The sequence below is a fragment of the Suillus clintonianus genome (assembly GCF_016758775.1).
Source record: "Suillus clintonianus strain FC179 chromosome Unknown DEU56scaffold_57, whole genome shotgun sequence".
NCBI lineage: Eukaryota > Fungi > Basidiomycota > Agaricomycetes > Boletales > Suillaceae > Suillus > Suillus clintonianus.
In genome coordinates, this window is record NW_024539281.1 from 78,931 (window position 1) to 106,362 (window position 27,432).

General features: G+C 48.2%; 9 protein-coding genes across 9 annotated transcripts; 3 read left to right on the top strand and 6 right to left on the bottom strand.

Moving 5' to 3' along the window:
• Positions 1 to 50: 50 nt before the first annotated feature.
• DEU56DRAFT_981991 (uncharacterized protein) lies at positions 51 to 4,803 on the bottom strand. The gene is made up of 21 exons (XM_041359869.1): positions 4,318 to 4,803; positions 4,242 to 4,263; positions 4,099 to 4,186; positions 3,944 to 4,046; positions 3,769 to 3,886; positions 3,670 to 3,716; positions 2,591 to 3,621; positions 2,392 to 2,539; positions 2,204 to 2,339; positions 1,969 to 2,148; positions 1,867 to 1,917; positions 1,791 to 1,812; positions 1,630 to 1,737; positions 1,434 to 1,578; positions 1,306 to 1,380; positions 1,216 to 1,256; positions 945 to 1,164; positions 836 to 894; positions 657 to 787; positions 423 to 600; positions 51 to 370 (listed from the first exon to the last, which is right to left on the bottom strand). Exons 1-21 carry the CDS (start codon positions 4,681 to 4,683, stop codon positions 184 to 186), a joined length of 3,456 nt encoding a protein of 1,151 aa, XP_041206413.1. The 5' UTR covers positions 4,684 to 4,803; the 3' UTR covers positions 51 to 183.
• A 1,181-nt stretch (positions 4,804 to 5,984) lies between these two features.
• Positions 5,985 to 6,191, bottom strand: DEU56DRAFT_704087 (uncharacterized protein; the record flags this gene model as incomplete). The annotated part of the gene is made up of 1 exon (XM_041347362.1): positions 5,985 to 6,191. A coding segment is annotated over one exon (207 nt), but the record flags the coding sequence as incomplete, so codon positions are not given.
• Positions 6,192 to 7,937: 1,746 nt separating this feature from the next.
• On the bottom strand, positions 7,938 to 10,087 carry DEU56DRAFT_889906 (GH3 auxin-responsive promoter; the record flags this gene model as incomplete). Its single annotated transcript, XM_041356270.1, has 7 exons — positions 9,409 to 10,087; positions 9,109 to 9,350; positions 8,907 to 9,056; positions 8,672 to 8,854; positions 8,476 to 8,621; positions 8,235 to 8,424; positions 7,938 to 8,171 (listed from the first exon to the last, which is right to left on the bottom strand). Exons 1-7 carry the CDS (start codon positions 9,989 to 9,991, stop codon positions 7,938 to 7,940), a joined length of 1,728 nt encoding a protein of 575 aa, XP_041206415.1. The 5' UTR covers positions 9,992 to 10,087.
• Positions 10,088 to 10,395: 308 nt separating this feature from the next.
• DEU56DRAFT_954249 (uncharacterized protein) lies at positions 10,396 to 12,908 on the bottom strand (the record flags this gene model as incomplete). The annotated part of the gene is made up of 11 exons (XM_041359206.1): positions 10,396 to 10,960; positions 11,011 to 11,055; positions 11,131 to 11,190; positions 11,242 to 11,508; positions 11,563 to 11,855; positions 11,909 to 11,956; positions 12,005 to 12,085; positions 12,133 to 12,221; positions 12,273 to 12,346; positions 12,400 to 12,730; positions 12,790 to 12,908. 11 exons carry the CDS (start codon positions 12,906 to 12,908, stop codon positions 10,715 to 10,717), a joined length of 1,653 nt encoding a protein of 550 aa, XP_041206416.1. The 3' UTR covers positions 10,396 to 10,714.
• Positions 12,909 to 14,503: 1,595 nt separating this feature from the next.
• Positions 14,504 to 16,601, top strand: DEU56DRAFT_814784 (kinase-like domain-containing protein). Its single transcript, XM_041353749.1, has 6 exons — positions 14,504 to 14,819; positions 14,873 to 15,105; positions 15,156 to 15,815; positions 15,867 to 16,119; positions 16,184 to 16,412; positions 16,464 to 16,601. The coding sequence occupies exons 1-5, from the start codon at positions 14,666 to 14,668 to the stop codon at positions 16,204 to 16,206; spliced, it is 1,323 nt and encodes a 440-aa protein (XP_041206417.1). The 5' UTR covers positions 14,504 to 14,665; the 3' UTR covers positions 16,207 to 16,412; positions 16,464 to 16,601.
• An 899-nt stretch (positions 16,602 to 17,500) lies between these two features.
• Positions 17,501 to 18,801, top strand: DEU56DRAFT_902588 (Delta2-dienoyl-CoA-isomerase). Its single transcript, XM_041356602.1, has 7 exons — positions 17,501 to 17,627; positions 17,695 to 17,721; positions 17,778 to 17,890; positions 17,939 to 18,168; positions 18,226 to 18,497; positions 18,550 to 18,607; positions 18,665 to 18,801. The coding sequence occupies exons 1-7, from the start codon at positions 17,554 to 17,556 to the stop codon at positions 18,743 to 18,745; spliced, it is 855 nt and encodes a 284-aa protein (XP_041206418.1). The 5' UTR covers positions 17,501 to 17,553; the 3' UTR covers positions 18,746 to 18,801.
• Positions 18,665 to 20,913, bottom strand: DEU56DRAFT_954263 (aldehyde dehydrogenase domain-containing protein; the record flags this gene model as incomplete). The annotated part of the gene is made up of 10 exons (XM_041359207.1): positions 18,665 to 18,981; positions 19,032 to 19,429; positions 19,482 to 19,650; positions 19,704 to 20,073; positions 20,128 to 20,155; positions 20,207 to 20,257; positions 20,310 to 20,413; positions 20,474 to 20,674; positions 20,725 to 20,738; positions 20,795 to 20,913. The coding sequence occupies 10 exons, from the start codon at positions 20,911 to 20,913 to the stop codon at positions 18,933 to 18,935; spliced, it is 1,503 nt and encodes a 500-aa protein (XP_041206419.1). The 3' UTR covers positions 18,665 to 18,932.
• Positions 20,914 to 22,477: 1,564 nt separating this feature from the next.
• On the bottom strand, positions 22,478 to 25,301 carry DEU56DRAFT_814815 (general substrate transporter). Its single transcript, XM_041353750.1, has 16 exons — positions 24,862 to 25,301; positions 24,758 to 24,800; positions 24,614 to 24,697; positions 24,378 to 24,560; positions 24,220 to 24,323; positions 24,164 to 24,167; positions 24,093 to 24,109; positions 23,955 to 24,045; positions 23,886 to 23,905; positions 23,542 to 23,835; positions 23,476 to 23,479; positions 23,141 to 23,428; positions 23,032 to 23,086; positions 22,898 to 22,978; positions 22,775 to 22,852; positions 22,478 to 22,720 (listed from the first exon to the last, which is right to left on the bottom strand). The coding sequence occupies exons 1-16, from the start codon at positions 25,032 to 25,034 to the stop codon at positions 22,596 to 22,598; spliced, it is 1,644 nt and encodes a 547-aa protein (XP_041206420.1). The 5' UTR covers positions 25,035 to 25,301; the 3' UTR covers positions 22,478 to 22,595.
• Positions 25,302 to 27,354, top strand: DEU56DRAFT_889924 (uncharacterized protein). The gene is made up of 10 exons (XM_041356271.1): positions 25,302 to 25,813; positions 25,880 to 25,909; positions 25,975 to 26,063; positions 26,119 to 26,241; positions 26,290 to 26,331; positions 26,381 to 26,417; positions 26,465 to 26,661; positions 26,721 to 26,917; positions 26,969 to 27,205; positions 27,254 to 27,354. The coding sequence occupies exons 1-10, from the start codon at positions 25,791 to 25,793 to the stop codon at positions 27,260 to 27,262; spliced, it is 984 nt and encodes a 327-aa protein (XP_041206421.1). The 5' UTR covers positions 25,302 to 25,790; the 3' UTR covers positions 27,263 to 27,354.
• The last annotated feature ends 78 nt before the right edge of the window (positions 27,355 to 27,432 follow it).

A 27,432-nucleotide genomic window follows, 5' to 3' on the forward strand; every position in this document is an offset into this window, starting at 1 on the left:
AATCACTCGGAAGTTCTTTTCCGGTACGTGGAGATGACATGAATCACATTGTGGAGTATGTGGAGTACGTCAAGGTTTTGACTTCCTCCATGGACTAATCGAATAGGTCATACTGGTCTGTGCGCACTTACTGATACACAAATTACATATTCCTAGATAGTTAAACTCGAACAAATCAACGCCTCAAACTTCTGTCGCTCTCACAGACATCGTCGGCGACGTCATCTCTACGCCCGTCCACGTTCTGTGATGCCCCATCCCCACACCATCAATATGATACTGCTCCCCAACCAGCTCTTTAACAGCAACCATCAACCGATCGAGTCGAGTGATAATTCCAAAAGCGGTGGAAACGCCAACGCAGAATGTCCTACAACAAAGTGTGTGATAACCCTTTCGACTGAAAATGACATAAGACTCACAGGTACTGCAGGTTCTCCAATGTTTCCGCAGTGAGCGTCCGCGGTAATCCATAATTATCTTCCGACTCTTCATGCACTACGTTCAAACCGTGGTGCCTGATCATGAACCTGTCAAGTAATGGACATGGGGTAATTTGAGGCAATGGGGAGCCTGTGCGCAGTGCATTGGAGATAAGACCTAGGAATTGGAATGTAAAGTTACCGCGGGCCAACTAGTCTGATCGGGACACGTACTGATGACAGCAAGTACATCGCCTTGGAAATCCGAATCAAGCATCCGCGTCCGGCGAAGGAAGGCATGAGCCCATGCAGGTTCCAGATGCTGCACTATGGACATCAAATGGCACAATTGGTACGCAATTTGCCTATTTTTGATCAGCAAGACAGGATCGTCATATGATATGGACGCTCACAATTGCATCTCCAATATCTTTTGATATCTCTCAGCAGGCCATTTTCCGCGCAGCGAAAACTAGCGAATCAAGGTATGTGAGGGTCTATATCTGGAACGTTGGTATTCACCTCGTATATGACGTTCGCTTTCAGCACGAGTGAGCGCTTGAGTTTGCTGCGGATGGCTAACAGGCTCCGAATTATGATGGTGGAGTCTTCTTTTTCTACGCCTGCGTTCGCGTAAGACACAACCGAACAGTAGATCGATCCAAGTTCGGCCGATGTTGTAGCCAGCGTTCGCCGCTGATACGAACGAATCGTTGTTGACGGAGGGAAGAGAGAGAAAATACTATCATCGTGGTCAAGGAATATCAGATGTGCAGTCAAGGAGAGTCCTCACCCAGCAGCTAGGACACCAACGACGACTAATACGAAACGGCGCTTGATCGCACGTCAACTACGATATTGAGAAAAGCACATAATGACTTACCCAAGCCACATCAATACCCCACCCTGGCGACGAAGCAACAGTCAAATGAGTGTCTTCATATGAATACCCCACGACCTAAGCCAAATTATCAGTTTCATTCACTCAGAGATAGCAGCTTGCAATTATACCAATGCCGATGTGACCCATATAATCAAATTAGTCATGGGTGGGATGGGCCAGTACAATCGAGCAAAGAAAATTGCCGGGAAGCAGACTGCAGACACAGCTGCCAGTCCATAAGGATTACCTCGGCCATTCCCTGCAGAAATATACCTGTAACACCAATGAGAATTCCCGAAAAATCCTTGCAAGTCTGCGACGTACCACATGACTGTGCCAATCAAACAGCCAGCAAAGGTACTCACGATCCTAGCTACTAGACCGAATGTCGTGTCTCCGCGAAAACGCGCTATGGTAAGCTGACCCATGAAGCTTTACGAGTGTCAATCATTCTAGCATTACAGGGCAGGAATAGATCGACTTACACCGCCCAAACAAACTTGTTCACTTGGAATTATCAGTCAACAAAAGACCAAAGGCGTGCACGCTCTGCATGCTCACTGTATGCATAATTTGCAGATGACTTGAGGAAAGACGGGATAGAAAGGATCACTAAGCAAGCAAACGATCAGAAAAACAGACGAAAACTGAATAACAGCCGACCCGTTAACGCTCCCGCTTTCAAGGCGAAGAGCACGTTTCCACCTCCGATGCCAATGGCAGCGCGGTAAATCCAGTTCATGGCTATTTCGAGTACATTCCCTGGAGGAAGGGCATCAGGATCGCGTTTCACCGCCTTTCCGAGGTCCGTCATCCAAGCAGGGTCTATGCCTGGGATCATTTCTGTACCGAGATGTTAGCCACCTTGAAGATGAGAACGCCTACAGCAATAACATACCAGGATCCTCATCGTCGCCTTCCTGTACCATGGTCTCGGACGCTTCCCATGTTGTCCACGCAAACAACTTCGGCAACGAAGGAAGCCATATTTTGGGCTTCTTTCTTTCCGTTTCGAGTCGAATAATTTCTTTAAGCTGAGCGCGATATTATATTCATCAACAACCTGATGGAGAAAAATCGACGCACCAGGTCTTGTGATAGCATAGCAAACCGCAAGAGGTGGTACTGGTATACATAGCAATGGAATAGAAACCGGTGCGGAGGAACTTCATCGTCACTCGATGCATCATAGCTGGGGTCGAACATTGGACGGTATGGGTCCAAAACAATCAACCTGTAACGATCACTCAGCAACAAACGTCGCAAGAACACGCGAACCATGTACCTCTTCTTGGTTGTGAATTCATCTAGCACCTTAGTTAACTTTGCGAGCAAATCCTCGTACTTTTGTACTTCTTTCTTGTGAATTTGATCCCTGTCTTCATCGCGCCCCCTCCAAAAATTGAAGCGATGCTTCCTAACACTACCTGTCCAGGCCCCAGAGCTTACAAGTACTTCCTCACACACGCCCAGGAGATCCTGGCAGCTGTTACTGAGTAGCTCCGTCGCCCGAGCGGTAAAGAAAGCCGATTCCGGATGAGACAGATGTATCGCCTCCAAATTCAAGTATTTCTGCGACTCAAACACACCTACTGCTGTTTCCCCAGTGCGCTTGGGTGCCCGAGAAAGCGCCAAGTGCAACAAGGAGCTGTGCAAGAGCGTGTGGTGAGCGTGGTGCGAATGCGAGTGCTTATAACGGTGCAAATGGAGGGGTGAGGTGGAACTCGCAGGATACGACCGTGGGCGGGAAGATGGCCGCTGGTGGTGGCGGGATTGTTTGCGATCTCTGAGTTCATGGTTAGAAAACGGCGCGTGCTTCTCTTCTGTCCCAATAGGGGTCCGCCGATCAGGCCGAGGAGAACCTTGTCTGGAGCGTACAGGCGTTCCCGGGAGGGAGGCAGCGGGCGTGACAGGGAATCTCTCCCGCGTCGGATCGATGAGTGTATAATATACACTCATGCCATTCGCTCGTACCGTGAGCTTCCGCACGATGTTATGCAATTCGTCATAATCGGTAGGTGCGAAGCGCGCGTAGACGATATCGATTTTCAGCAATCGAGCGACAGCTGCGAGCATAGGCATCGCATCCTCAGCTTTGTTTGCTGCAGCTGTAATCTCTGTGTAGGAGAACGCGGATGAGGTAACGTCCTCGAGGAGATGAGACCTGTGCAATGATATGACCTTTGCAAGAGGGGCGATGGCCCCCTGCAAGCACGTCGTAAATAGAGCGGACACAGACTGTGGAAACACCAGAATCGACGTAGTGAGTGCGATCGCAGAATGAAAGACCAAGGGAAGAACAATCATTTGACCAATCTGAAAGACTCGTGAGTGAACGTGTTGCCGAGAGGGAAAACCTATTACCGTGTAGTATGGATAAGGAAAGAGAGCGGCGGTAGTAAAGGAAATGTCTGCATTCGATAAGTTCCAAGAAGAAGAAAAATATGTATTAGTGGTGCGCACCAACACATATACATCCAAACACGGCAGCGAAGAGGAAAGGACCAGGGCCTTGTCGAGCTTTGATGTACAGGAAGAAAACACTTGCGATGAAGAGGAAAACGCCTAGGATTACATTGGGCTTTGGTCATGCGCGTCAATATTGAATACATGAACCCCATTTCAAAAGGGAGCTTACCGCTGCTTCGATATACGCCCCTGTGATGATAGTCTGTAGACTAGCGTCGGGTAGCGTTTGTGTGCGAGCTAAGTTGGCAAACATGAGGCCCAAGCAGACCCAGCTAAAAAGACCATCATATAACCGAAGACACTAAGAGAAAAGATTGTACGTACCCCCAACCCAATAGCACAAACGTGAGTATGAGGAGTTCACGTTCCAGAACTACCATGAAAGGCTCGCTAGGCGGCGACAAAAATGAAGCTACATAGAGTCAATGACTATGAAACGCTGAGTAGCATGCATGAGCGCTCCTCACCTATTACGATAAGGAAGGCTGCCTTCAAACCATATGATCATTAAACCAACAATACAAGGGTCACAGCGCAGCATACCTGTCCCAGTAGATTCTCTGTTCGAGGAATAACAAACACTACCACTGTGATCCAGGCTGAAAGGGCGCTTCGAATGACGGGTTTCCATTTGGACCAAGTAGAGTTAGAGGGTATCCATTGCAAGCTCTGCGGCAGCTTGATCTTCTGCCTCGCTGTTGGCTGCTTCTTCGAGTCATCTGCCACATTATCAGAAGAACCATCGACGTCCTTCTCTGTTTCGCTCGTCGTTTTTCCATCCTGGTCCTCGTTTGACTGCCCGTAGGACGTCGAGCGCTGGACCCTTTCTGCTTCCATGATCGAGTTTGATACATCCAGGACTTCAGGCGGATCTGTCTGTATGCGGACTTGAGGACGGGATGGTGCCATGCTCGCGAGGTGATGTGGGGTAAGATTTGACCTGGGGCTGTCCAACTATAATTTAAAGCTTTGAAGAACCATAAGTTACATGTGATTCAAAGAATGTTCAAGGGTCATCAGATAGTACTGGTAACTAAGTACATCCCGAATTTCATTGGTGACCAATAGCCAAACCTAAGCTTGGAGCCCATTTGCAATTGACGTCACAATCTATTTTTGCACATGAGCCGCTTCGTCGCACCAGATAACACATACGTTGGTCCACGTTGCAATCGCAATATTTTATGGTATCAGGAGCCTTCGAGCTCAACATTATGCATCACTGAGCAGCAAATACATCGAACTTGTTGTCTAAAAACGATCCAGTACAAGGGGGTAGCATCACAGCGCCAAAGCTATTGTCCAATTTAGTGCCTGTTCCTTTTGACCTGCATCAACAGTCCATCAACAGAAGATCCAAAGCGCTAACGCCAGAAACCTCGAAGCAATTATCAGTAAGTCCATCTGTGAGTTCCCACCTCCATCCAGGAAGTCGAGGAACCGGCGGGTGTGGGTGCGGCGGCCAGGCCGGGCGTGCAGAACATGTAGGGGATAGCGGAGAGTTCCATCAAGTTATCGGGGTCGGGATCAAGGCGGGCGTAAGTGGGAAGTATAGGGGGTGAAGGGTCGTACGGAAAGATTGACTGCTGAACAAGTTGATCTAGAGGTATTTGCGGATGATCTAGCTCGTATGCATTAGTACCAAGACACTGGACGAGTACAGGGACAGCTCCGAGATGTATGACCAAAGGGATATCACCTTCCATGGGTTTGCAAAGAGTGCAAGTAAAGTCGGATATGTCTCGATTGCCCTGATTACAGACTTTGTGGAACGAATCTTCACTGTAGGGGATGTTATTGATGCTGCTGTTGTTGTAAATATTAAAGCTTGGCGCTAGGCTGTTGCAATGTGGGTATATGCGTCGCTTCAAGCATCAAACGCGCTTCAGTAGAGCATACCTGTAGAGATCTTTGCTGAAACTGGCCTCCTGTTCGTTAGGTGTCTTGGGAGTGAGATTGCGTGATACTGGCGGAAAGTTTCGAGCTTCATGGAGCAGGTATGGGTTTCCTTCCAGAGGTTCCAGGGTCATAGACAGAGCAGGCGTAACGGAAGATCTCGGGGACATGTAAGACGTGTCAGAACCGTCGGCACCAAGTGAGACGAGCGTGTCGTTAGAGGGCGAGTTGACACCAGTCGTATCAGAGTACCAGCCAGGCGATGGAGATAAGAGCTCTCTCTTCACTTCAAGTGTCACTGGAACGGTTCGTGGCTCCAGCGAAAGTTCGTATGTCTCGTTTGCTATCGGCTGACCCACTTTCTTCGCCTGTGCTTTGCGAGCATTGAACCAATGGTCGACGCGCATGGGGCTTACATTCCGCGAGGCGGCCCATGCACGTCGCGAAGCAATTGTTGGAATGCGGGGATCAGATTGCCAGATGGCCCAAAGCTCGTCTCGGACGGCTGGAGTTAGAAATGGAATAGTCGGGGCTTTCGGGGGCGGAGCCCTGTCTTCTTGAGGCTGGGATTTGATGGCGTAGTATGCCTTGTATCTCGGCTTGTAAAGATAGGGCTGATCGATTGCTGGAGCGGGGTGTGGGCCATAAGAGTTCTGACTTGGAATCGTGACCTCCTGAGTTTCAAGCTTAATAGTGCGATAGTACTTGGTTTTTGGTTTTGATGTCAAAGCGGGAGAACCAGGTGGAGCAATTTGTCTAGACTGCGTTTTGGTCGTCTTTGTTGGAGGCATAGTCACCAGGATATCGAATGCAAGTGGAGAACGCAAGAAGAACGCGACAGATTCTTGAAACTCAAAATCGTATACATGACCGCGTTTCAGCCGGCCCTAAACCAATCCATATATTATCATTGTGGCGCATAACTTTTTTCTTCACTCATTATGGACTCGCACTATTGTCCCCCTGCGATTCCACCGTAATGGTTTTGCTTGCAGGAGTCTACCGCAAGTCCCAGACTATTGAGCAGCTCAGCTGGAGTGCGCCCTCGTACGTGGTACGGTCGCGAGACCTTAGGGAAGCTTTCCTTACCAGAGCTGCTACAACTCATAATACATATCTATTCTACACAAGCCACGAGTTGTTCCCTCTTAGGTCAATCTCATAATTTACGATTTGCTTCCTCTATGCATTGAACAAATTGCGACTCGGATTTCAACATATGAAGTAACTCAATTGCTTCTGTTGCCTTGGGTCAATCAGTTTCCCCACCGCCTCCTACGACTGTGATACGCACCCACCGTTATCGTGCCCAATGCATAATGCGCCCAGCACTGGCTGTCCAATCCAGCGCGACGACCCACCTGTTGCAAAACCCTCGGGGGGATGTCCCATTGGTTGCTCTTCACTTAATGCGTTGAATACTACCAATCAGATGCCCAACCTCTCCATTGCCGACTAAGCGTTCCACGACATCCACACCGCGTGTGGTGGATAGTGAAACGGGAACTGACACGCGCCAAACGTAGGAGTACTCATCTCCTCAGCAGTTCTGCACCAGTAAGGAAAGGTTTGGATACGGCCGCTGAGCATGTTGAGATAGTGGTGGAAATACACAATTTTTCGAATGAGAGCTTGGGAGAAGTGTTGAAGTGGGAGAGGAGGGTTCCGCAGTGCGTTATATGCTTGCTATGCTGATTATGATCACTGATAAAAAAAATTACCTCCCAGGGAGGGTGACGAGGAACTGCATCTTGCTCGCCCAGCGAGATATCGCCAAAGACAAGGTTCTGGGTGCTGACACCAGTATCACAGCACTAAGCCTCCATTCGATCGCCATGATTGGATCGTACGTCGTCCGCGCGATGGAACAGAGCTTTGCTATGCATCGATTACTACTCTGCACCACCTACTTCTGACGGGGACCCCGGTTTTGCATTGGATGTCCGACCTGCTCTTGACTCGTTTGAAAGCGTTCAACAGCGTGTGCCAGTGGGTATGCACGACATATGGGAGGAGCTTTGCGAGAAAGGGGTAGAGAATGAGTGAATGTGGGGGTACGCAACGGGCAAGGTCGTAGGAGGCTATGGAGCATGCGCACTCTACTTTCCCAACACTGGTCGGTCGCCCCGACTATCAATATTTATGCTGCTTTGAGTAAGCTAATGAACACCTCTCGCATTATATGCTAATATAAATCTGTGCCCCAGTTGTAGACTCGTAAAACGAGTTGTTGGAGCCTTCGTAAGGGAAGGACTACACTGGAAATATTAGATTTCTCGTTCTACTCTGTTCATTATCCACCCTTGAGCGGTGGTATCGGACATCACCACAGGTACTTTCACTTGACTTGTGCCAATCGCAGCCGCTTCCCCCCGCCATTTTCTGTATTGCGCGAAGGTTCCTGGCTTGACCACTCGTATCGTGGGCATACCGAACGCCCCGCCATCATAGGCGCGCCTAATATTTTCGTTCACACCTGAGAGGGCATCCCGCAGTCGCTGCTTCGCGAGGTGCGGGGAGGCGCCTAATGAAACTGCAGTTGGAGGGCTTACTTACGAAATCACAGGAAAATGAGGGGGCTTGCCTGGCTCGTTTGCTAATTCCACAAAAAATCCAACAGTCGAGGGGAGTTCTCGGGCGTCTTTGAAGCAAGTGAACTCCATAACTTGCCCGATTGTGTCTTGGGTTGCAGAGGATATTGACTGGACCAGCTGAGTTTCCGTGACAGATGTGGAATCGAATTTGATAACCACACTGCAACATTTAATCAGCTCAACCAGCGCTGGAAGACATTCCATGACTGACTTCCGCCGTTCAACAAATCTCACTACGGGAGATCCATCGTCTGGAGCAAAACCCAATAGCTCAACTACGTCACCAAGTCGGTACCGCCACAATCCATTGCAAGTGGTTAGGACAGGCTCATAGAGTCTCCCTGGTTTAACCTCCCACTAGTGTGGATCAGGCCCACCGCTCAATGCAACTCGACAAAAAGACACACCGCCGCGCATAGCTTGTTGGAGACCTCCTCTGCGTCCACGTCAAGGTACTCAATGAATGCATCGATCAACAAAACTTTGAACCGGTTGAGGTCCCCAGACTGATAAGTAGCGCCAATGACACATTCGCTACAACCATATCCTGGTGTTTGTAGTATCACATCAGGGCCAAGAATATGTTTCACCTAATAATTGCTGATGCATAATATCGAAGAATGAATGCAGGAGTGGACCGACCTTTGGCACAGCAGACGAGAAAGGGCCGCTTCCGGTGCTGAATGCTATCTTTAGATTTGGCCAGACGTATTTCGCCCACCCAACGGTCTTGGAAGGTGCTCCGATGGAACGTAGCTCAGCCGCACGGACAGGGTTTGGATGCAAGTGCCGCTATACAACTATCAGGTATACAGCCACCAGGGAAATATAAATTTGTGCTTGCCTCCAGATGGTCCCGCACGTGCTCGATATGTTCGAAATCCGGTATTGTCCCTCTATCAATGGCGTCCACAAGACTGGACCAATCACGCTCGATGTACATAAACATGTCGAGCAATGTCGTGCAAAAAAGGACACTAAGGATATCCACGCCCCGATTGGCCAGCGCGAACAACGCGTGCAAGAGAAGAAATGAGGGGTGATGTGTGACCATGGCTACTGCGTGCGGAGCAGTCTCCCCTGGGACTACAGTTACAAATTATAAGGTACACTTGCACTGATCAAAGATTCGGATGACACTCACCCATAAACGACATTATATCTTCGTCTTGTTCCGGGTTCCATCCCATTTGCATCCTCAACAACCCACCACTCGCTGGGGTGACAATAATTTTTCGAACGATGTCTTGGTCTCCGCGGAAGACATTCAAGATTTTTCTGTATCTTAAATTATAGGTGTATACACTCTGACTCTGAGTGGTTATCGCACGTGAAGCTGTTCCTTTATACTTGGCGAAAAATTTGGGCGCCTTACCCGAGGTCGCACTCGAGGATGCAATAAAGGCCGGTAAACCAGGTGCAAAGAGGTCAATGACCTCAGATTCCTGGCAGGGCGTATCAAAGAACCGAGCCACGAAGGGTTGATAAGCATCGTAGACGGTGAGTGGAACGAGCTCGCGGAAGTTCCGCAAAAATTCCTGCTCATCTTTGTTGAGCGATCCGACAGCATGTCGGAAGATGCTCAGCTCGTCGGCGGTTTGGCAGAACTTGCACTTCCAATTCGTGCTGATGGTCTCAAAGAGAAACTTGTCACTGCGCTCTTTGAGCTGGGTCAATAGCTCGGGAGTCAGAGATTTGAGAGGTGGAGAAGATAGAGAAGATGCCATGTCTACTAGTTACGGTGTACTAGTGCGAGCGCTGGTTATTGTATGTCATACATTCATGACCATTCCGAGGGGGGTGTAGGCCAATATTAATGTTACGTTAGAACTTAGGGACACCGCGACATGTTTTTTACGGTTGGTCACACACTTACGGATCTGAAGGGTCGTGCTTTAGTTGTTCTCATACTTGTGACAGGCTGATTGTTGGGACGTCGTCATGACAAGGAGGAGTTTGACTTTTAGCGCTCAAGTAGAGTGCACGTGCGTCGACGTACGTGAATTGCCTTCCGCGGGATCAAACGCTCCGTCCATGTAGATGTAGATATATCTAGGTATTGCCACATTGGTTTTGCATGACTGCACACCTATTTGAAGTCTGTCCAGACTGCTCAGGAGTTAAGAAATCAGTATTAATTATCCTGTTCATCGTGTACCGGAAATGTGCTGCGCAAAAGGCGTCTTGGATGAAGTTAGTAATAATCATAAACACTGGTACCATGCGGTGCAACACTGTAGATAGGACTACACGATAGGATGTAAGTGCCCCGAACACCCAACTCGATAGACACAGATCTAAAGGCGAGGAACCTGGGGTCACCTACGTACAGTAACATGTAAGTGATGGTACAGGACACAAGAAGAATTCTACATCTAATAATTGAATCTGTCTCATCATAGTTAAGTGATCGTATTGCAATGTGAACTGGAAACGAAAAAAAATCCTGCCTACAGAAGTCCACCGGGCTCGTTTTTCATTAATTGCCGCAGGCCTGTGGGTCTTATGACATATGAAAATGGCCAAGCAAGACGCTGCCAAAATCCAGCTCCTGCCTCGTGGAACGGGGAGTGAGATTGGAATGCAATTACAAGCCATGCAGTGGCCACTGTAAACGCAATAGAAACCACCGCGTAGTGGGACAAGGTTTCTGTGGCATCATCGGTAATTTCCCTGACATTCATACCAAAAACTGCCTGGAAGCAGGTCATTGAGCCTATCATCGAGAGGCTGGAATTACACATACCGCAACGAAGCTCGCAGGGAGGAAAATCATTGTCAAATAGGAAATCTATAGAGGATATTTAGCATCGTCAAGCTAATTGAGATACCAACTTGCCTGTTTCATAGCGGCCGAATCACGGACAGTTGCTGTCGTCAGATCTTGCATCCGTCGACTATCAACGAAATTCACGGTCGCTTTAGCCTAGACATTGAAATCAATGGTGATCGAATCTAGCATAGCAAGCATACGAACGAGGTCTGTTATATTTTTCAATTGGAAACCTAGCCTCTCAATTTCTGAAAGGAGGTTGTCGCATTCCTTCCGCATCAGTTTATTCGTGTCCCTTCTTGTATGGTCAGTGAATTCGCGGGACTCCAGAACAGGGCTCGGCGTGTTCCTGACGAAGGTTACAGATTTTCGGAAATCCTCGAGAAGTGAAGCATAATGGAGGAGTTGAGCTTGGATACTGTGTAACTCAGTCGTGAGGTGGCTATCATTTGTCAGTAGTCCATTTGTTTCCTGAATAATCGCATAGCTGAATGACCGAACGACAAAAGCGAAAAAGAAACGTACCAGCCAGTTCATGTGGGTGTAAAGGTGTTCCAAGGATTCGTCCCAGGCGTACAGTGCATACCAAAGTATAGCCAAGAAGACAAATGTTGGATCTTTAGACTGTTCGAATATCTTTTGCCAATACACGCTCTCTCCCACTTTGTGGATTAGACTTTTCAGTCGCTCTGCGGTTGTCCTTTTCCACTGAGCACCTGGGTGGTAAGATATGATAGTACTGCCACTGGGGTCGGATGATCTTATCATGTGGAGAGCGAGCAGATCTTGAAGAAGGTACTTTTCCGCTGGCGAACGGACTGAAATAAAATAAAATAAAGATACAGTACCAAAAATGGGGGAAAGACTCTACCAGAGCGAAGACGAAGCGACTCTTGCGTGTCTGTAGCTTTTTCACCACCTGGAGAACGATCAGGTTGTGTTTTGCGCGAGAGCTTAGCAAACGCACAGTAAATGTTCTTATTTTGAGAAGGCGCCGCAGTCTTTTCCCATGGTGCCGTGCGTACAAACAACAGTGTTACCGTAATGTCTGCGGGGTTTAGGAGCGCTGTCGGGTAGAACGCAAAGAGCACTTACGATCTCCTTTTTTCTTGACAACTTCATCTTGATATCGAGAAGGGATCCAGTTTAACGAGGATGTAAAAAAGCACGGTTCGATGTTGTACCTATTTACGTTCAACCCAGGGTACATGTCTGGAGAAACGAATCCCTAGCACCTTGTTCCTAGCATCTGAAGTATAGGATGTTTCATGTTGTCGACGAGCAAGACCCGAAGACGAAGATCTGTTGGCTGTAGGGAAAACAGATTAAGTTGGTCCAAAACAAACTACGGCTATTCCTCACCTCTGTCTGCAACTGATCCCAAAGCTGACTTAACGCGCCTTCATCAACCTCAATGGGTGGATCGGTGTCCTTGGCCGGCTTGAAGTCTCCAGTTTTAAGCACATCAACATAATAGATCTTGCATTTTTCTCGAGGCTCTTTGGAACAGTTTTCGACCATCCTGCACCGTGCAACTCGATCGGCGACCCAGTTCCCGAATAAACATTGAGGATACCCCCTCCACTTCCATTGCTCCACTGGCCTTGGTGGAGGAGCGGGTTCCGTTTCTAAAATGGTGTCCGACTCAAGGTCCACCCATGGCCAAGGTCCAGACGGGGCAGCATGTCGATATCTAGAAGGACGACCATCAACTCTAAGCTCTAGGCTTATGAACGTGTGCGTTGTGCTCACATGGGTGCAGGTATTTTGGGAGGCTTACTGCTATGCGATGTAGTTCCACCAATGTTGCCCCAATGAAGGGTGCCCAGCGATAAACGAGGGCGACTCGGAGGAGACTGCCGGCTAGTCATGAGTAAAGCGAGGAAAAGAAGACAGTCCATCCAAATGTGACAAGTAGGTACTCACTATATAATAATGCAAAGATGATGATGCCGTCAGTTCTGTAAGAGATCAAAGAAAAGCTTCGTGCAGGTTCGTTCGCGAAGTAGACTCGTTACGGCATCGGTATCTCGGCATCTCGGTTTGTCTCAGCCTGTCTGTCGTTCTTTATCGGCTTGTGCCCACGTCAACACAAGAAGATAAAATGGTGACACGGCGAAGTGAGTATGCACCAGCGCGATGTTTACATATCGTTGGTAGAGAATATGTTCATCTGTCCTTCCGCCATGAGTCCAAAACAGAGGAGTGATTCAGAATTAGCAACATCCTGGGATCCGCTGGCAATTGACTGACTGTGCCGCTGGAGAAGTGCTGCGGAGTGTCGAAAGTTCTTTGATGGTCGATGATAAAGCCTGATATTAATAACTTTACATAAGCGTAATCGTAAACTTTCTCAGTTAAACAGACTTTGTTTGGACACATGCTTCACGGATATCCAATTGGGGGTGACCGTGTTCTATACCAGGTCCACATGACAGTGGGACTCGGAACGACCGTTGCACGGCCTGTGACGGCCACCCAGTGATGTTGGACTCTTACTCTCACGTACTATGCAGGCTGGGAATCGACGGAAAGGCGCAACTTTCTTGCAGCTCAATAGGCTCGTCATTCCTGTCCTTACTGATGGATTATTAACTTGTTGTGCACAGAATCACAAACGTCGGACCTCAATGTAGCCTCGTGAAATTCGAATGAGTCTTGAAGACAGCTAGGCGCTAATATGTCAACGTTGCAGCAATTGCTACTTTACATCACATCACGGGTTCAATGATGTCGCTGAATCTATTGTGAAAGTTCTGCCAACCCTCAGGCCTCAGCGCCCGTCATTCTCAATGACGCTTGCTCCAGAGTACTCCCATGCCATGGAATGAGCCTTGGGGGATCAAGGGAAGATCAATAGTAGATCGACATCCGTTCGCACCCGGTCGGCGCTGTGATAATTGATAATATTTTTGGTTGCAATCGCGGTTCTTGCCTCGGAATTGGACCGGCTTGACAAACAACTTTCTGCAGCATGCGCATTTCTCCCAGCACTTCCGCTCTATTCCCGAGAAGACCCACTATGCTTTAGTGCTAAGTGTGTATTTGTGAAATTGTCTTCCTTCAGGTTGCTTCTGCCTTCTTTTATCTTTCGGTCACCGACGCCTTCCGGGCTGCTGACCTCTGTATTTGAAATACTATACCATCTCAACTTCGATAGTATGCGATCCTTCGCGGGAACGCAGGGTGTTACGGGGGGTGAGAGTGTCGAATTATTGTCTTTTCGCCCCTCCGAGACTGAGTTTAAGTTAACGTTAAAACTAACGTTAACCTGATTTCCTTACCCAGTGCATAATACACATCCACTGCATAACAAAAAAGATGCAATTCTCAACCTTGTCAGGACCTTGCAAATTGATGGAAGAAAAGAGTGCTAACAGGACTCGAACCGCATCCGGATAATTCCGGTCCGCTCCTTTTGCGCTCGGCGGACCACCTTCAAACTTTCTCTCATAGATTAAGTTTTCAAGACGCTTCACATAAAAATCAGCTCCAGAACTTGACAACTGTGATCTGCACAATGACAAGTCCCGAGCAAGCGTAAACCATCTGCGATGAATTGGTTGCATTACGTCTCCGCGCATAACATGCCACTGCCGCGTGTTTATAACCCTTCGAACAAACCTCGATGTCGCCCGAGGAAAACAGTGAACACGGACGGGAGCAGTCAGGAATTGGCTTGCCTTGTTCCACCTCGGCGAAACTGCACACTACTACTGGATTGATTTCTTCCGTTGGTATTCCTCATCTGTCCGTCCACGCAGGCGACGATTCTACAACAAGTGGCACTTCTCTAGAAAAATTGCTTTGACATGCTGACAGTGTAATTTTGCAGGCTCACATCGATCGTTTATTGCCATTAAGAGTCTTGGAGAGGGCTCCTTTGGATCAGTATTCCTATGTGACTGGCATGGAGATTTGCCACATGAAGTGCCACCACCTTCTGCGATTCATGTAAATGGTGTCACGAGGCCAGAATTGACAGGTATGCGTTTGGTGGCTGTAAAGAAACTGAAGCGACGGTGGGAACATGGTTGGGACGAGTGTCAGCATCTCAAGGAGCTCAAGGTTCAGTGAATCTTCCGGCACCCGCAGACTTCCTGTTAAATTGACCACAGGCGCTCCGTGCATTAGCACCCCATCCATGCGTCGTCCCTTTCTATGACGTCTTTCTCTCAAGAGAAACTTCGGAGCTGTACTTCGTTTTTGAAGCTATGGAACGCAACCTATACCAATTCATGAGAGCTCGCAAAGGGCGACTATTGGCCACCGGCCTTTTATCTTGCATCTTTCAACAAATAGCAGCTGGACTGCACCACATTCACTCTTCGGGCTATTTCCATCGCGATATGAAACCTGAAAATATTCTCGTTGGGACGTCGGGGCTCTCCCAGTCGCAACCAGACGGAGGTGATCAGAATGATGTTGCAATTATCTGCAAGATTGCAGATTTTGATTCTGCAAGGGAGATATCGAGCACGCCGCCTTACACGGAGTATGTCTCAGCTCGGTGGTATCGCGCCCCCGAGGTGCTGCTGAAGCAGAGAGACTATTCTACACCGGTGGATATGTGGGCCCTCGGAGCGATCATGGCCGAGCTGGTGAACTTAAGGCCCATGTTTCCTGGTTCTGGAGAAGTAGATCAGATCAACCGAATCATCAAAGTGCTTGGCGACCCGGCAGATTATGGCATGGACGAACGCGGAAGATTTTACGGAGGTGGTCCATGGTCCCATGGCTTGGAGTTGGCGAGGGGTCTTGCCTTCAAATTTCCTCAGGTTGGTTATGCCTCTGAGTTTGCGGAGTATTTGACTCTTATGACGACCCAGACTGAACCGAGAGATATATACGCGATATTCGACAAGAACACACCTCGCCAACTCGTCAACTGCATCTCCGATCTCCTCAAGTTTGACCCCAAGTTGCGCCTTACTAGTAAACAGTGTCTCGCTCATGAATACCTCGAGGAATGGCGGCCGGAAAATTTTCCCCATATGCCCCCCGAACAAGACATTCACCCCCAGATCTCAACAACAGCACAGGATTCGTACATGATCAACGCAACGTGCGAGTTCACCGTTGGTGAGTCACTTGTATCACATGCAATTCATACTGGTGAATTCCTTCAAATTATATAAACCATCAGTCATGAAATCGGCTTTGGAGTAGACTGTACCAGTACTATTTGACAAATTTGCCTAAATTGGTGGGTTGTACGGAGCCGTTCAAAACATCTCTTTCTGATGGCACTTGTTTCTGTGTATGATAGGAGAGGAATCATGCGGCTTTAGAGCTGGACTTCTGCCGTTTGATCAGTGAATTCGATGATAGCGTGGATGGCCCGTGTTCTCCGCTATGAACGGATGATGAGTGTGCTGCATTGAATCTGAGATCACTTGGGCGTGATTATTTTGTCGGACACTCACCTATTAATTTGGTTCATGTTTGACGGCGGAGGTCAGCGCTGTACGGCCTGTGTCGTGTGGTCATAGGAAGGATGACAATTGAAAAACGCGCCCATCTTGCCAAACGTGGTGACCCTGAAATTTCGCAAAGTTCGAAGCCATCGTGGAGGTACTCACTTCTGGAATATGTGAGCAGTCTGAGAAGCGTCGCTTGCTTACCAAGATCGATGCTGCGGGACCGGTTGGGTAAAAGTGATCAGAGCAGCGTGATAGGGCAAAGATAAAGGCAATTTCTGACGAAGGCGTGTGTCATTGTCTTGTCTGACTAGAATAATATTCGAGTGTCGATTGAAGGGCTTCGAGCTCTGCCACAATTAGAGGCTCGTCAATGTCTGTATGCCTGAACTCACATATTGTACCAGGCCTAGCTTTTTTGATTTGCGATATGGCCGGAATTATTCGAACCTGCAGGAAGTCACCGGCCCAATGTTTGTATCGCGGCTTCCATATCTGTATGTTGATGCCCCGGATCGGCTATAGCTGCTTCCATTTTTTGTTGTCTTCCCCTTGACCTTTCCGTACCTTCACGCGCAACTGCGGTTGCGAACAAACATATTAATCGCCTCCCCTTCCATTTTCGCGCGCTGCCTTGTATTCGGTCCTACCTGCTTATGTGGTTATACAACCAGCTTCTCCTTGATGATTTTACCGCATCTGAGTCATGCTACTTCAGCAGTTCGCAGCTGTCGTTGGTACTGTTTTGTGCTTGTCCTTCACGCCCCCCTGTACCTGCCCTTCATGCCCGTTCGCAATCCTTGAATAGGGACCAAAGGTGGAGATAACCGAGATCTGTGCATGACGTGTCTATCTGCAAAGATAGACAACATTGCCATCGAAAGAAGACCTTCTTATCCCTTCTTCTAGGTCTGTGACTCTCTGTGCAGAAGAATTATATGGGCAGCCGGCTCCAGCTCTGAGCTGGCATGACCAGACAGGTGCTCGCGGAGTTAGAAAACATATCTATCCAAAGCTTCCGAACCGGGTGCGGTGACGAGACACGTATCACACGTGAAATAACATGTTCAACTGAGGTTGCGCCTTGAATTGCAACATGACCAGTGTCGGGAACAAGTACATCAAAATCTCCAGTCCTTCTCCGCACGTGTTGTTGTTAGAGTTAAACAGGTACTGTAACATGTTCCAGCCGTAACGAATCTCTGACGTTTTGACAAAACTGCACGTTCCTCATCAGACAGCCAGTCAACGCATTCAGCGCGGAGTAAGTCGCTCCTTTACTAGTGTCCGACCGCAACTACTCACCACATGATTATACAGGTTTTGGAATGAGTACGGATGTACATTCGATGCACTTGCGAGGCATCCGGACGACATCCGCGCGGTCGTCCTGTCGTCCGCACTTCCCAAGGTGTTCACTGCAGGGATCGACTGTAAGGGCTGCATCCCGCTGAAGCAGACGAATAGCTGACCGTCAGCAGTTCAGGGGCTGATGAAGCTCGGGGCCGGCGAAGCGGCCATGGATCCCGCACGTCGCGCACTTCTGACCCGTGACGACATCCTCGACATCCAACACGCTATAGCAGCACCTGAGCGGTGCCCAATTCCCGTCATAGCAGCAGTACATGGAATCGTGATTGGTCTAGGGATAGACATTATCTCAGCGTGCGACGTGCGATATACAGCGTCTGACGCGAGATTCTCCATCAAGGCTCGTTAGTCACACGGCTTCCAAGTCATTTGTCTGATGAAGGTCATTATGTATCAGGAAGTCGACATGGGGCTGGCGGCTGACGTTGGGACGCTGGCTCATTTGCCAAAGATTACAGGCAATCATTCATTAGCTCGCGAGCTCGCATTTACTGGACGAACATTCTCGAGTGACGAAGCGGAGAAACTTGGTCTTGTTTCTAGAGTCGTTGAAGGTGGGAGGGACGCAGTCGTAACTGTAGCATTGCAATTGGCCAAAGATATCGCTTCGAAGAGTCCCGTTGCAGTGATTGGAACGAAGCATCTCCTTCTGCACGCCAGGGATCACAGGTATGAGTGTCTGTTTCATATGCTGTTGGATTAATTCACTGTTTTGTGATAGCGTTGCTGAGAATTTGCAGTACACGGCAACGTGGAATTCAGCTGCGCTGCAGGCTACGGTTAGTACATCGACTATTTGTTTTTCGTATTTCAATTAACGGAATATACTCTGCTAGGATTTAGAGCAGGCAGTCAAAGCGGGAATGGCCAAATTAAAGGGATCCCCGACATTCTTGCCATTAAGGCCCAAGCTCTAGTTATTCGAGTGCGCATTCTTCCTTATATTTTGTTCTCTATGAGTCTTTCCTGATCACTTCCGCTAATGAGAATTTGCAATTTGAAAGCATCATATATCGTTACATAGTAGTAAATGCAATGAGAGAAGATAATACACGTGCATCGCGCTCAAACCTGCACCCTGTTTCGTATGTCGTTCCCACCAGTTCACATCTTGTGGCCGAGGTTGATGTGGACAGCCTTCACCGCAGTGTAACTGAAGGCAACTATGAGGTTGTGCTGATATGCCATGGGATCAACACTCACTTAGAGAGGGCATACTCGCCAAGCTCACGACCGATACCGCTCTGCTTGAAACCGCCGAATGGTACATTGGAGTGCAACGAGTTAACGCAGTTAATCCATGCAGTTCCAGCCTTGAGTCTGTGCGCAGTGTTGATAGCACGGTTCAGGTTCTGGGTGAAGACAGCAGAGGCAAGACCGTAGACGGTGTCATTTGCCTGCTTGATCACATCGTCCTCATCCTTGAACTTGATGACAACACCAACGGGACCGAAAATCTCCTCCTGGACGATCTTCATCGATGGGTTGACATTGGTGAAGATGGTGGGCTTGATGAAGTAACCCTCAGTTCCATGGCGCTCGCCACCGATCTCAACCTTGGCACCAGCCTCCTTTCCGGACTCAATGTAAGACATGATACGCTGGATCGCACATTAGACGAATAAATGGCTACGGAAGAATTCCACGACATACGTTGAATTGAACCTCTGAGACCTGAGGACCCTGGAACGTGTCAGGGGCAAATGGGTCGCCGACCTTGAGCGACCGAGTTTTCTCCGTGAAGCGTTTAAGGAATTCGTCGTAGATCCCTTCTTGCACGTAGATACGTGAACCTGCACAACACGTCTGACCGTGGTTCCAGCTAACAACAAAATATTAAGTGAAGTTTGCATGACAGCAGCGCACTAGACTTACAAAATACCGAATGCCGACCAGTTAACAGCCTGTTCGAGGTCAGCATCATCGTAGATGATGTTTGGACTCTTTCCGCCGAGCTCGAGGGTAACGTTCTTGAGGTTGCTCTTCGCAGCAGCCTCCATGATCTTACGACCGACAAGGGTTGAGCCAGTGAAGGCGACCTTCTCTACCTTCATATGCGAAGAGATGGCATTACCGACAGTGTGTCCGTAACCGGTGATAACGTTGACGACACCAGGCGGGAAGCCAGCCTCGTTGATAAGGTGGCACATTCGGATGGCAGTCAGGGGTGTGAATTCTGAGGGTTTTAGAACGATTGTGTTACCGCATGCAAGAGCAGGGCCAAGTTTCCAGGCCATCATGAGCACTTTGAGAAGGAAGGTGAGTGCATTAACACTTCAAGCGGCTGATGTGTACACACATGGGAAGTTCCATGGGATGATTTGGCCCTATAATACGTGTATAAGAGGAAGATCTTGCAGCCGAGAAAATGTACATACGACAACACCGATAGGTTCGTGGCGAGTGTAGGTGAGCTTGTTCTCTGTGGTCTGCCCAATTATCAGAAAGTGAACGAAGTTGATTGTTGAAAAAGTTTCAAACCTCTTGTACTTGACCAGTAACCTTGTCAGCCCAACCAGCATAGTAGCGAATACAATCGATGGAACCAGCAACATCAACGTTCTTTGCCCAACTGAAAGTCTTGCCTGGCGAGGATTAAACTTAGTCATCGTGTTAGATGCCTAGTGATTGGGCTGGATGCTGACCATTGTCCAATGCCTCCAGAGCGGCAAGCTCATCAGCATTCTTCTCCATGAGGGCAACAAGCTTCGACATCAAAATGCTACGCTGAGTGCCGGGTGCATGGAGACCCCAGACGGTGTCGAAGGCTTTGTGCGCAGCGTCAACGGCGACGTCTACATCCTTGGGCGTACCCTCGGATACTGATGTTACCACCTTTCCATTTGCTGTGTATGGAGTTCATATAAGATCGTGTATCAGCGCCAAAAGAACGTACTCGGGTTGATGACGCTAAAATCGTTGAGATCAGTGAGAAATGATCGATTAGCAACAGGGGCAGATCATACTCAATAATAGCGCCGTCTGATCCATCCACGAACTGGCCGTTAATGAAGAGACCAGTGTTGAAGGAAACTTTTCCTTTGAAAGCGGGCGTATTGAACTCGTGAGTGAACGTGGAAGGCATGTCGACTATGGATTGGTATTTAGTATTCGGTCGAGTATATATAGGAGCGGAGTGCCATTACCAAATTAAACAGGGTCCGAGACAAATCCGAAGAGTCACCTGAACTTTCTCGTGATACGATGATCATGACTTTGAAAGTTTGGATTTGTGAACGCAGCATACTTATTGATATGTATCCCAATCGGCACTTGCCACCGGGTTATGTCATTGGACCACTCGTCATGCCAACGTGCAATGGCATGGCATCTGGCAGCGACTCGTCATCCATTAATGCGCAGGGTGATGCTTCGTTCGCCCTTGGCTTTCGCACAGTTCTTAGCTCCTGCCCAACGGCGGTAGAGCCTCGCCATCTTAATCATTATACTGGAAATCGAACTCGGATCTAGCGGAACCTCCTTCGATATCAATGTTTTCAAAGGGCTCCCAGCCATTCATGCTACTTCTGATTTGGTGAATATCAGATTCAACGTGTTCCCGGCTCGCTGTCTGTTGAAGTTTCCGAAGATTGACTGGTCATCTTGGGTGGAGGGTGAGTGACGTGTCGTGTCGTTTTGATTCGACCAAGTCTTGACGCCGAATTTGGCAGTGAACCGGGCACGGGCTGCAAAGGAATCCCAATGGCTAAACCTCGGTGACGAGAAGTGAAGGCTCTATCGAGGACAGACTACAACACGCACGACAACCTACGACAACCGACTACGAGCCTGGGTACTGTACGTGATACAAGCCAATTGTCAGTTCGTCCGTGGGAGGGGTTTAGACGGGGTTTTCGAAATACCACCAGCAGGGAGCTAGGCAGCTCCACGTAGGCGGCCATAGAAGAGTGATACTACTTCAAATTATTAATCCCTCTATTCACTTCTCAATCAGCAACGAACTACGTATTGTTCGATCAACAACAGAACCAATGCGAAAGCGGAAACACGACTTACCAGTGTGTCGCTACGTGCAAATCGGCTTGCTCTCTTGCCGGGATTATAACAGATCTTATTACCATCGCCCTGATATCACGTGCAAAGGGCGACTCATCAGGTGAAAACTGGATGCAAAGCAAACTACTCCTACTCACAAGAGCAATACAGGAACCGCTTTGATCGCAGCAGTCACTGATCGTGTTGCAATACTCGCCCGGCGCACTACATACTGACTTTGCGCTGACAGATATGATAGATGTTGTCAACGCAGCAATAACGGTGAGGAAGGAGAAACGCATTGTCTGTGCGAGAAGGTGGGGTGAACGGTAGGAAGATTACCTGCTTTAAATCGTGAAAGTTATTGCTCAGGGTTGTCGACAGGATTCGATTTGGCAGAGCGGCTATGCCGCGCGAATGATAATGTACAACGAGAGTATAGGCAGAACCTATCCTTTCCGATATTAAAGCAGTCGTAATGTGCCGTGCACCTATGACCTTACTTCTTCGTGTTTTGATATTGTTGGATTATTTGTGGTCTTGTATTTGCATCTTGGCGGTGCGTGCGCACCTAGACCTAGTATCCAGTAGTCGAGAGATAACGAGATAACTGTAGATAGGCAAGGATAACAGCACGCTCGATAATGCGAGAACCCCGTAACCTAGCTGACATTTTGAGGTATAATTTCCGTGCACATAATGTGCCTGACGGACTGGGCATTCTCTACAATACATGGTACGACGTCTCTCCCGAATTGCTAACTTTCCAGTCTATTGTTCTATACCTAATATTCTATCAGCCTCTGGTGACCCTGCAAGAGGAATGTCCTTCCGTAGAGAGACTTTGACCGGCGAGACACCTTCGTTGTAAGCCAGCGCAAAGACGACATCCATATCTGGAAAAGGTGTTGAACCGACAACAGCAGAACACATGGTAGATCTGGAGTTACCTTCCAACGAACGACCTGCAGTCTCTGGGAAGAAGAAATAGACTACTGGAATGATGAAAGCGTTCAACGCAGCGAATACTGCACGACATTAGCGCCACGGCACGAAATTTGACCATGACCTACCAATGTAAGTGCCCCATGATATATTGTTGAACGATGGGCCAGTGACCATCACGACCACGAAATTGAATATCCAGTTCGAAGCTGTGCAACAGGGTGTCAACACCCAACACTAAAGGAAAAAATAAACTAGATACATGTGCTCAGTGCATTGGCAGGCGCGCGAATTTCCAACCCAACGATTTCAGCAGGCTGGCGCAGCGACTTATGAGCATGGTGTACATTATAGCGAGTTGGGTAGCTCACGTATAGCCATGTCATACCCAACCAGCCAATAGCAAAGAACGAGTTGAACACAAAAAGTAGCACGGCGCTCACTACTTGTGCTCCAGTGCCTCGTACACTGCCGAGAACGGCAAGCAATATCATAGTAATGCACTGGCCTACAGCACCAAAAAGCATGAGCTTTCGTCGTCCGATACGGTCTATGATGAAGATAGCTATAAGAGAGGCAAGGAAATACTCTGTTCCATTTGCAGCCGCGATAAGACGCGAAGTAACATCCGAGAGACCAAGGCGTTGGAATAGAATCGTCTAGATCATTACAAGAATAAGGCACCAGCGAATTTAGAAGGAGAGACAAGACTTGCAGCATAGCTAAAATGTCCAATCAGACCACGAGTTTATCTCAAAGGCAGATACTCAACTATGTAATCAAGTTGATGCCCGTAATCTGTTGAAAGCACTGGTTGATCACTCCTAGAGAAGCTCTCCGGAAATGTTGGCTGCGGCCGCCAACGAGAAGTTTTCTCAAAGGTGAGCGCTTGAGGTTCTGTGTTGCATGTTTGTCTCCAAAGCCCCTGGGGGTCCCAAAGTCCTCGATTGCAACTGCTTCCCGAATAGCATGATAGGTGCGTTGAACTTCAGCATCGTCTGGTGATTTGTTCTCAAGCGCCGATATGACTGCCATTGCCTCTGCGTTTCGGTTTTGCTTTACAAGCCTGATCACTGGCATCAGATGTGTGCCAAATAAATGAATTAGCATAAACACCATCTTGGTGATTCAGGAAGCTGATGAATCAAGTCAGATAGAGTGAGAATAACTACATAAACGACCCACGAAACCGATTCCAAAGACCATGACCAGAGCCAAAACTATCTGGAGCGCAATCGGGACTCTCCACTGAGCAGAAGATGCACTCGCCCAAAAGCTATGTGCCTGTGAGTTGGGTGGCAGGAAAGGAAGAAGTTAACGTACAGGCCAAAATCTATCCACTTGATGACGCGCCATCAATCATGCCGAGGTGTTAGATTGGCAGGCTCACTTACATATCTGGCAGAAACATGACTTTAGAATACTGGCATAGTGATGCATGGCTACTCACGAGATCATAATACCAAAAGTGATAAGAGACCCTTCAATCAATATCAACGCGCCGCGTTTCGCTGCCGACGAGAGTTCTGCGTGGTAGCTAGGGACTGTAGAGGTCTGTCGGGCCATGATTGAGACGAAGGAACAAACTAGAGACGAAGAGATACTGACATTCAAACCATTTCCAATACCTGTGACTATCCGAGCAACAACTAATTGAGCATAGCTGTAACTGGTCGTTTGGAGAATGGCACCAATAATCATGATACATCCGCCCAAGGCAATTGTTCGGCGTCTTCCTAAACGATCTCCCACCCAAAGATTAGATAAAGCCCCCATGAGGCATCCGATCTCCTGTGCATGCAAACACGTTTAGAATGATCTAACAACTGTAGTGTATTGCCCACATATATGGCGACAACAAAACTTTGCAAAGTAGCGTGGTTAGGGTGACTGCTATCCACTACAACTTGGGGGAAGACCTTCTCAAACTGAGACAGATTAACAACAACATAACACTTTCGAAGGCAACGGCATAATGGCAAGCATACCTGTCCAGCGGTCAGCAATGCGGACATAACCCCTTGGTCATAGCTGCAGGCCGACAACACAGTTCGTTCAGTTTATACAGTGGACGAATAGTATCTGTACGAACCCGAACAGCGTAAATCCAGTGCCAGCAACGAATGCAATCGAAATGGTCAATTTACGCCCACGGAGGCGAAGTGCATGCGAAGCAACTTCGGCATCGAAACTAATCTTTTCGTAGTCCTGCTTCCCTTCTCCTTCGAAGGTGCTTGAAACTGGAGGGCAGCGTGGTGTAGTCATGATAATAGACACTAGGTGCCTCGAGATTGAAAGCAGAAACGAAGGACATCACGTTGAGATAAGTCCTAATTTTATAGATGGAAGATGCGATGCCACAGATAGAAGTGGAGTACAACCTTGTGACCGAAAGTTCAGGTCTGATTTTGTGAACGTGACCGCGAGTGATCTATGATCCATGTGCATGAGGCCGGAGGCTCGCCTATCAAAAGCGGTGATGAAGAGGATCAGAGTACCCTCAGCAGTCAGCAATGACTCGACATTGGTGGCGAAGAAAGACTGAAATCTGAATATGGACTAGTGGCATAAGTATTTAAGCCGAATTTGAACCGATTAAGATGTATATATTTACATACTAGTACCACCCCTCGGCGAATAGCTTCGTCGTGTTACAAGCTTCTTACTTTTCTTGCTCTATCACATCCACCTTCGTCACCGCTTCTCATCTTCTTGACCTTATGGTTTTTAACGCATGTCGATCGTGGTCTTACCTAATTGCTGATGTAATACTTAGTTTCGGACTCACTGTAGCCTGCTCTCCGACTTTGCTCCGACTGGACACTACCTCAAAACATATTGTTTCTTGTCAACATAAACACTGAGTCTCTCGCTAACGTACGTTCATTCAAATTCCCGTCGTCTTCTGGTTAACAATTGTGGAAGGTAAATATACTCCCTTCACATGATCACTGGTCTGCGGCATACATGGAAGCTCTGATCAATTTTTCGTGAGTGTTTTTGAATTCTGCTGGGAGTGCAATGCGCGTGAGAGGAAGCACTTCGTAAGTGTCTCATCCTCAGGCACTATACATCTTGTGAGATTTTTCCAGTCGGGTTGATCTGCGTAGCCCTGCAGATTGTCATAGCTGGCTACAACGGTATGCCGTCAACAACTTTGTCACGAGGACATGTACAAAGGGTCCCTAGTCACATATATGGGCAGTTTCCACAATCTGTATCCAAAAAAGCTCTCTTTCCTGGTCCATGCGAGATATCTGATGGCGCCATTATTCTACTCCTCTCGACTGAGTGGTGAGTCGCAAGTAGCCAATATGTCGTGTTCTTATGTTTATCATCATGTGGAAAGTCGCGGGGTCGGTATCTCATAGCATTGCTATACTCTGCACCGTCTTCAGGCTTGTTTACAGAGGCTGGACTAGTCATTTCTGGTGGGAAGATGCATGGGCGGCATGCGCACTAATTGCAGACGGTAGAATTTTCCTATATACATTGTTCAGCAAACCAACCTCATCCCTAGTTGCCTGCCTGGCATGTATCTGGATTGACGCCAGGATAAGTTGTGAGTACTTGACTTCGCGTTATTACTCGCATGTTCATATCTGTTCTAGCCTGGATCCTCGCAGTGGCATTCACTTCTGTCATGTGGTGTGCATCACAGCATTCTCAGTTAGATTTTTAACTCATATTTCCAGGGCTGCGCGGATGAGCGTCATTTTCTCTATTATCCGCATCGTCAACCACTCAGGCTACAAGATCCACAAACATATCGCCTATCTCATCGCAGCCTCCTTCGCATGCATGTGGGCTGCGCTAGTCGCGCAGAAGATCAGCTTATGTCAATTCCACGCATGTCAGATGGCCAGTTCGGTGGCGCTCTCACATCTTATTAGTTAGTACCTTTTTGTTTTTTTGTGGTCGTCATGGTCCTCAAGTTTTCGGATCTTGCAGCGGATATCATCGCTGATTTCTCCCTCGTTGCTGCGCCATTGTATATCTGGAAAAACTTAAAGTTTCCACGTCGCAGCAAAATATTGATTCTTTCCGCATTCTGTGCATCCCTTCTAATCACCGCCATCACAATCCCCCACTCCATAGTCCTCTTCAAGACCCAGACACTCACGCCGCTCATCTTGGCGCACGTCAAGGTGAGCTCTTTACCGTTCCCGCACCGCTCTGCAGTATCCAATGGACATCAGGCCGCTCTCAGTCTTGTCGTCTGCAACCTCCTGGTGATTGTTACCTTCACATACCGCGTATGCTGGAAGGAAACATTCGATCTCGACCAGTCATTGACTTCCCATGGAGTCCTTACGAGTGTCATCATGATGCAGATTCCCAGTAGCACGAACGCCGGGACATCACTCTCTGTACAAGAGGGGACAGCCTCAAGACAGACAATGACGGTGCAGAATGGGAAGTCGAAGATAGAAGACGTGAGTGTGTCGTATGCAGAAGAGGGCATTAGCACTGAGGATGGTTAGATACGTTGAAAGATGGCGAGTAATCAATAATGAGGGAACTTGCGAACGTGTGCGTCCTCATCTTACAAAATGTACTAACCTGTCGTACCAGTTGTACTCGTATACCTGCGGCACCTTTGCGTTTGTCACGCCTGTCTTGGCAATGTTATTCGGATGTCAGCAGCGTGTTCCATAATCGA

What these genes read in the sequence shown, in the direction of transcription:
- DEU56DRAFT_814784 (XM_041353749.1), top strand. Translation starts at nt 14,666, where the DNA reads ATGTCGCCCGAGGAAAACAGTGAACACGGACGGGAGCAGTCAGGAATT. An exon ending in AGGCGACGATTCTACAACAA is followed by an intron (nt 14,820 to 14,872) that starts GTGGCACTTCTC and finishes GTAATTTTGCAG; the next exon opens with GCTCACATCGATCGTTTATT. An exon ending in AGCATCTCAAGGAGCTCAAG is followed by an intron (nt 15,106 to 15,155) that starts GTTCAGTGAATC and finishes AATTGACCACAG; the next exon opens with GCGCTCCGTGCATTAGCACC.
- DEU56DRAFT_981991 (XM_041359869.1), bottom strand. Translation starts at nt 4,683, where the DNA reads ATGGCACCATCCCGTCCTCAAGTCCGCATACAGACAGATCCGCCTGAA. An exon ending in GTTTGGATGTATATGTGTTG is followed by an intron (nt 3,717 to 3,768) that starts GTGCGCACCACT and finishes TATCGAATGCAG; the next exon opens with ACATTTCCTTTACTACCGCC. An exon ending in CGATGTACTTGCTGTCATCA is followed by an intron (nt 601 to 656) that starts GTACGTGTCCCG and finishes TCCAATTCCTAG; the next exon opens with GTCTTATCTCCAATGCACTG.
- DEU56DRAFT_814815 (XM_041353750.1), bottom strand. Translation starts at nt 25,034, where the DNA reads ATGACTACACCACGCTGCCCTCCAGTTTCAAGCACCTTCGAAGGAGAA. An exon ending in TGGTCTTTGGAATCGGTTTC is followed by an intron (nt 23,906 to 23,954) that starts GTGGGTCGTTTA and finishes TTGATTCATCAG; the next exon opens with CTTCCTGAATCACCAAGATG. An exon ending in ATCATGGGGCACTTACATTG is followed by an intron (nt 22,853 to 22,897) that starts GTAGGTCATGGT and finishes AATGTCGTGCAG; the next exon opens with TATTCGCTGCGTTGAACGCT.
- DEU56DRAFT_889924 (XM_041356271.1), top strand. Translation starts at nt 25,791, where the DNA reads ATGCGCGTGAGAGGAAGCACTTC. An exon ending in GGCGCTCTCACATCTTATTA is followed by an intron (nt 26,662 to 26,720) that starts GTTAGTACCTTT and finishes CGGATCTTGCAG; the next exon opens with CGGATATCATCGCTGATTTC. An exon ending in TCATCTTGGCGCACGTCAAG is followed by an intron (nt 26,918 to 26,968) that starts GTGAGCTCTTTA and finishes AATGGACATCAG; the next exon opens with GCCGCTCTCAGTCTTGTCGT.
- DEU56DRAFT_902588 (XM_041356602.1), top strand. Translation starts at nt 17,554, where the DNA reads ATGACCAGTGTCGGGAACAAGTACATCAAAATCTCCAGTCCTTCTCCG. An exon ending in TTGTTGTTAGAGTTAAACAG is followed by an intron (nt 17,628 to 17,694) that starts GTACTGTAACAT and finishes GTTCCTCATCAG; the next exon opens with ACAGCCAGTCAACGCATTCA. An exon ending in CTGCACGCCAGGGATCACAG is followed by an intron (nt 18,498 to 18,549) that starts GTATGAGTGTCT and finishes GTTTTGTGATAG; the next exon opens with CGTTGCTGAGAATTTGCAGT.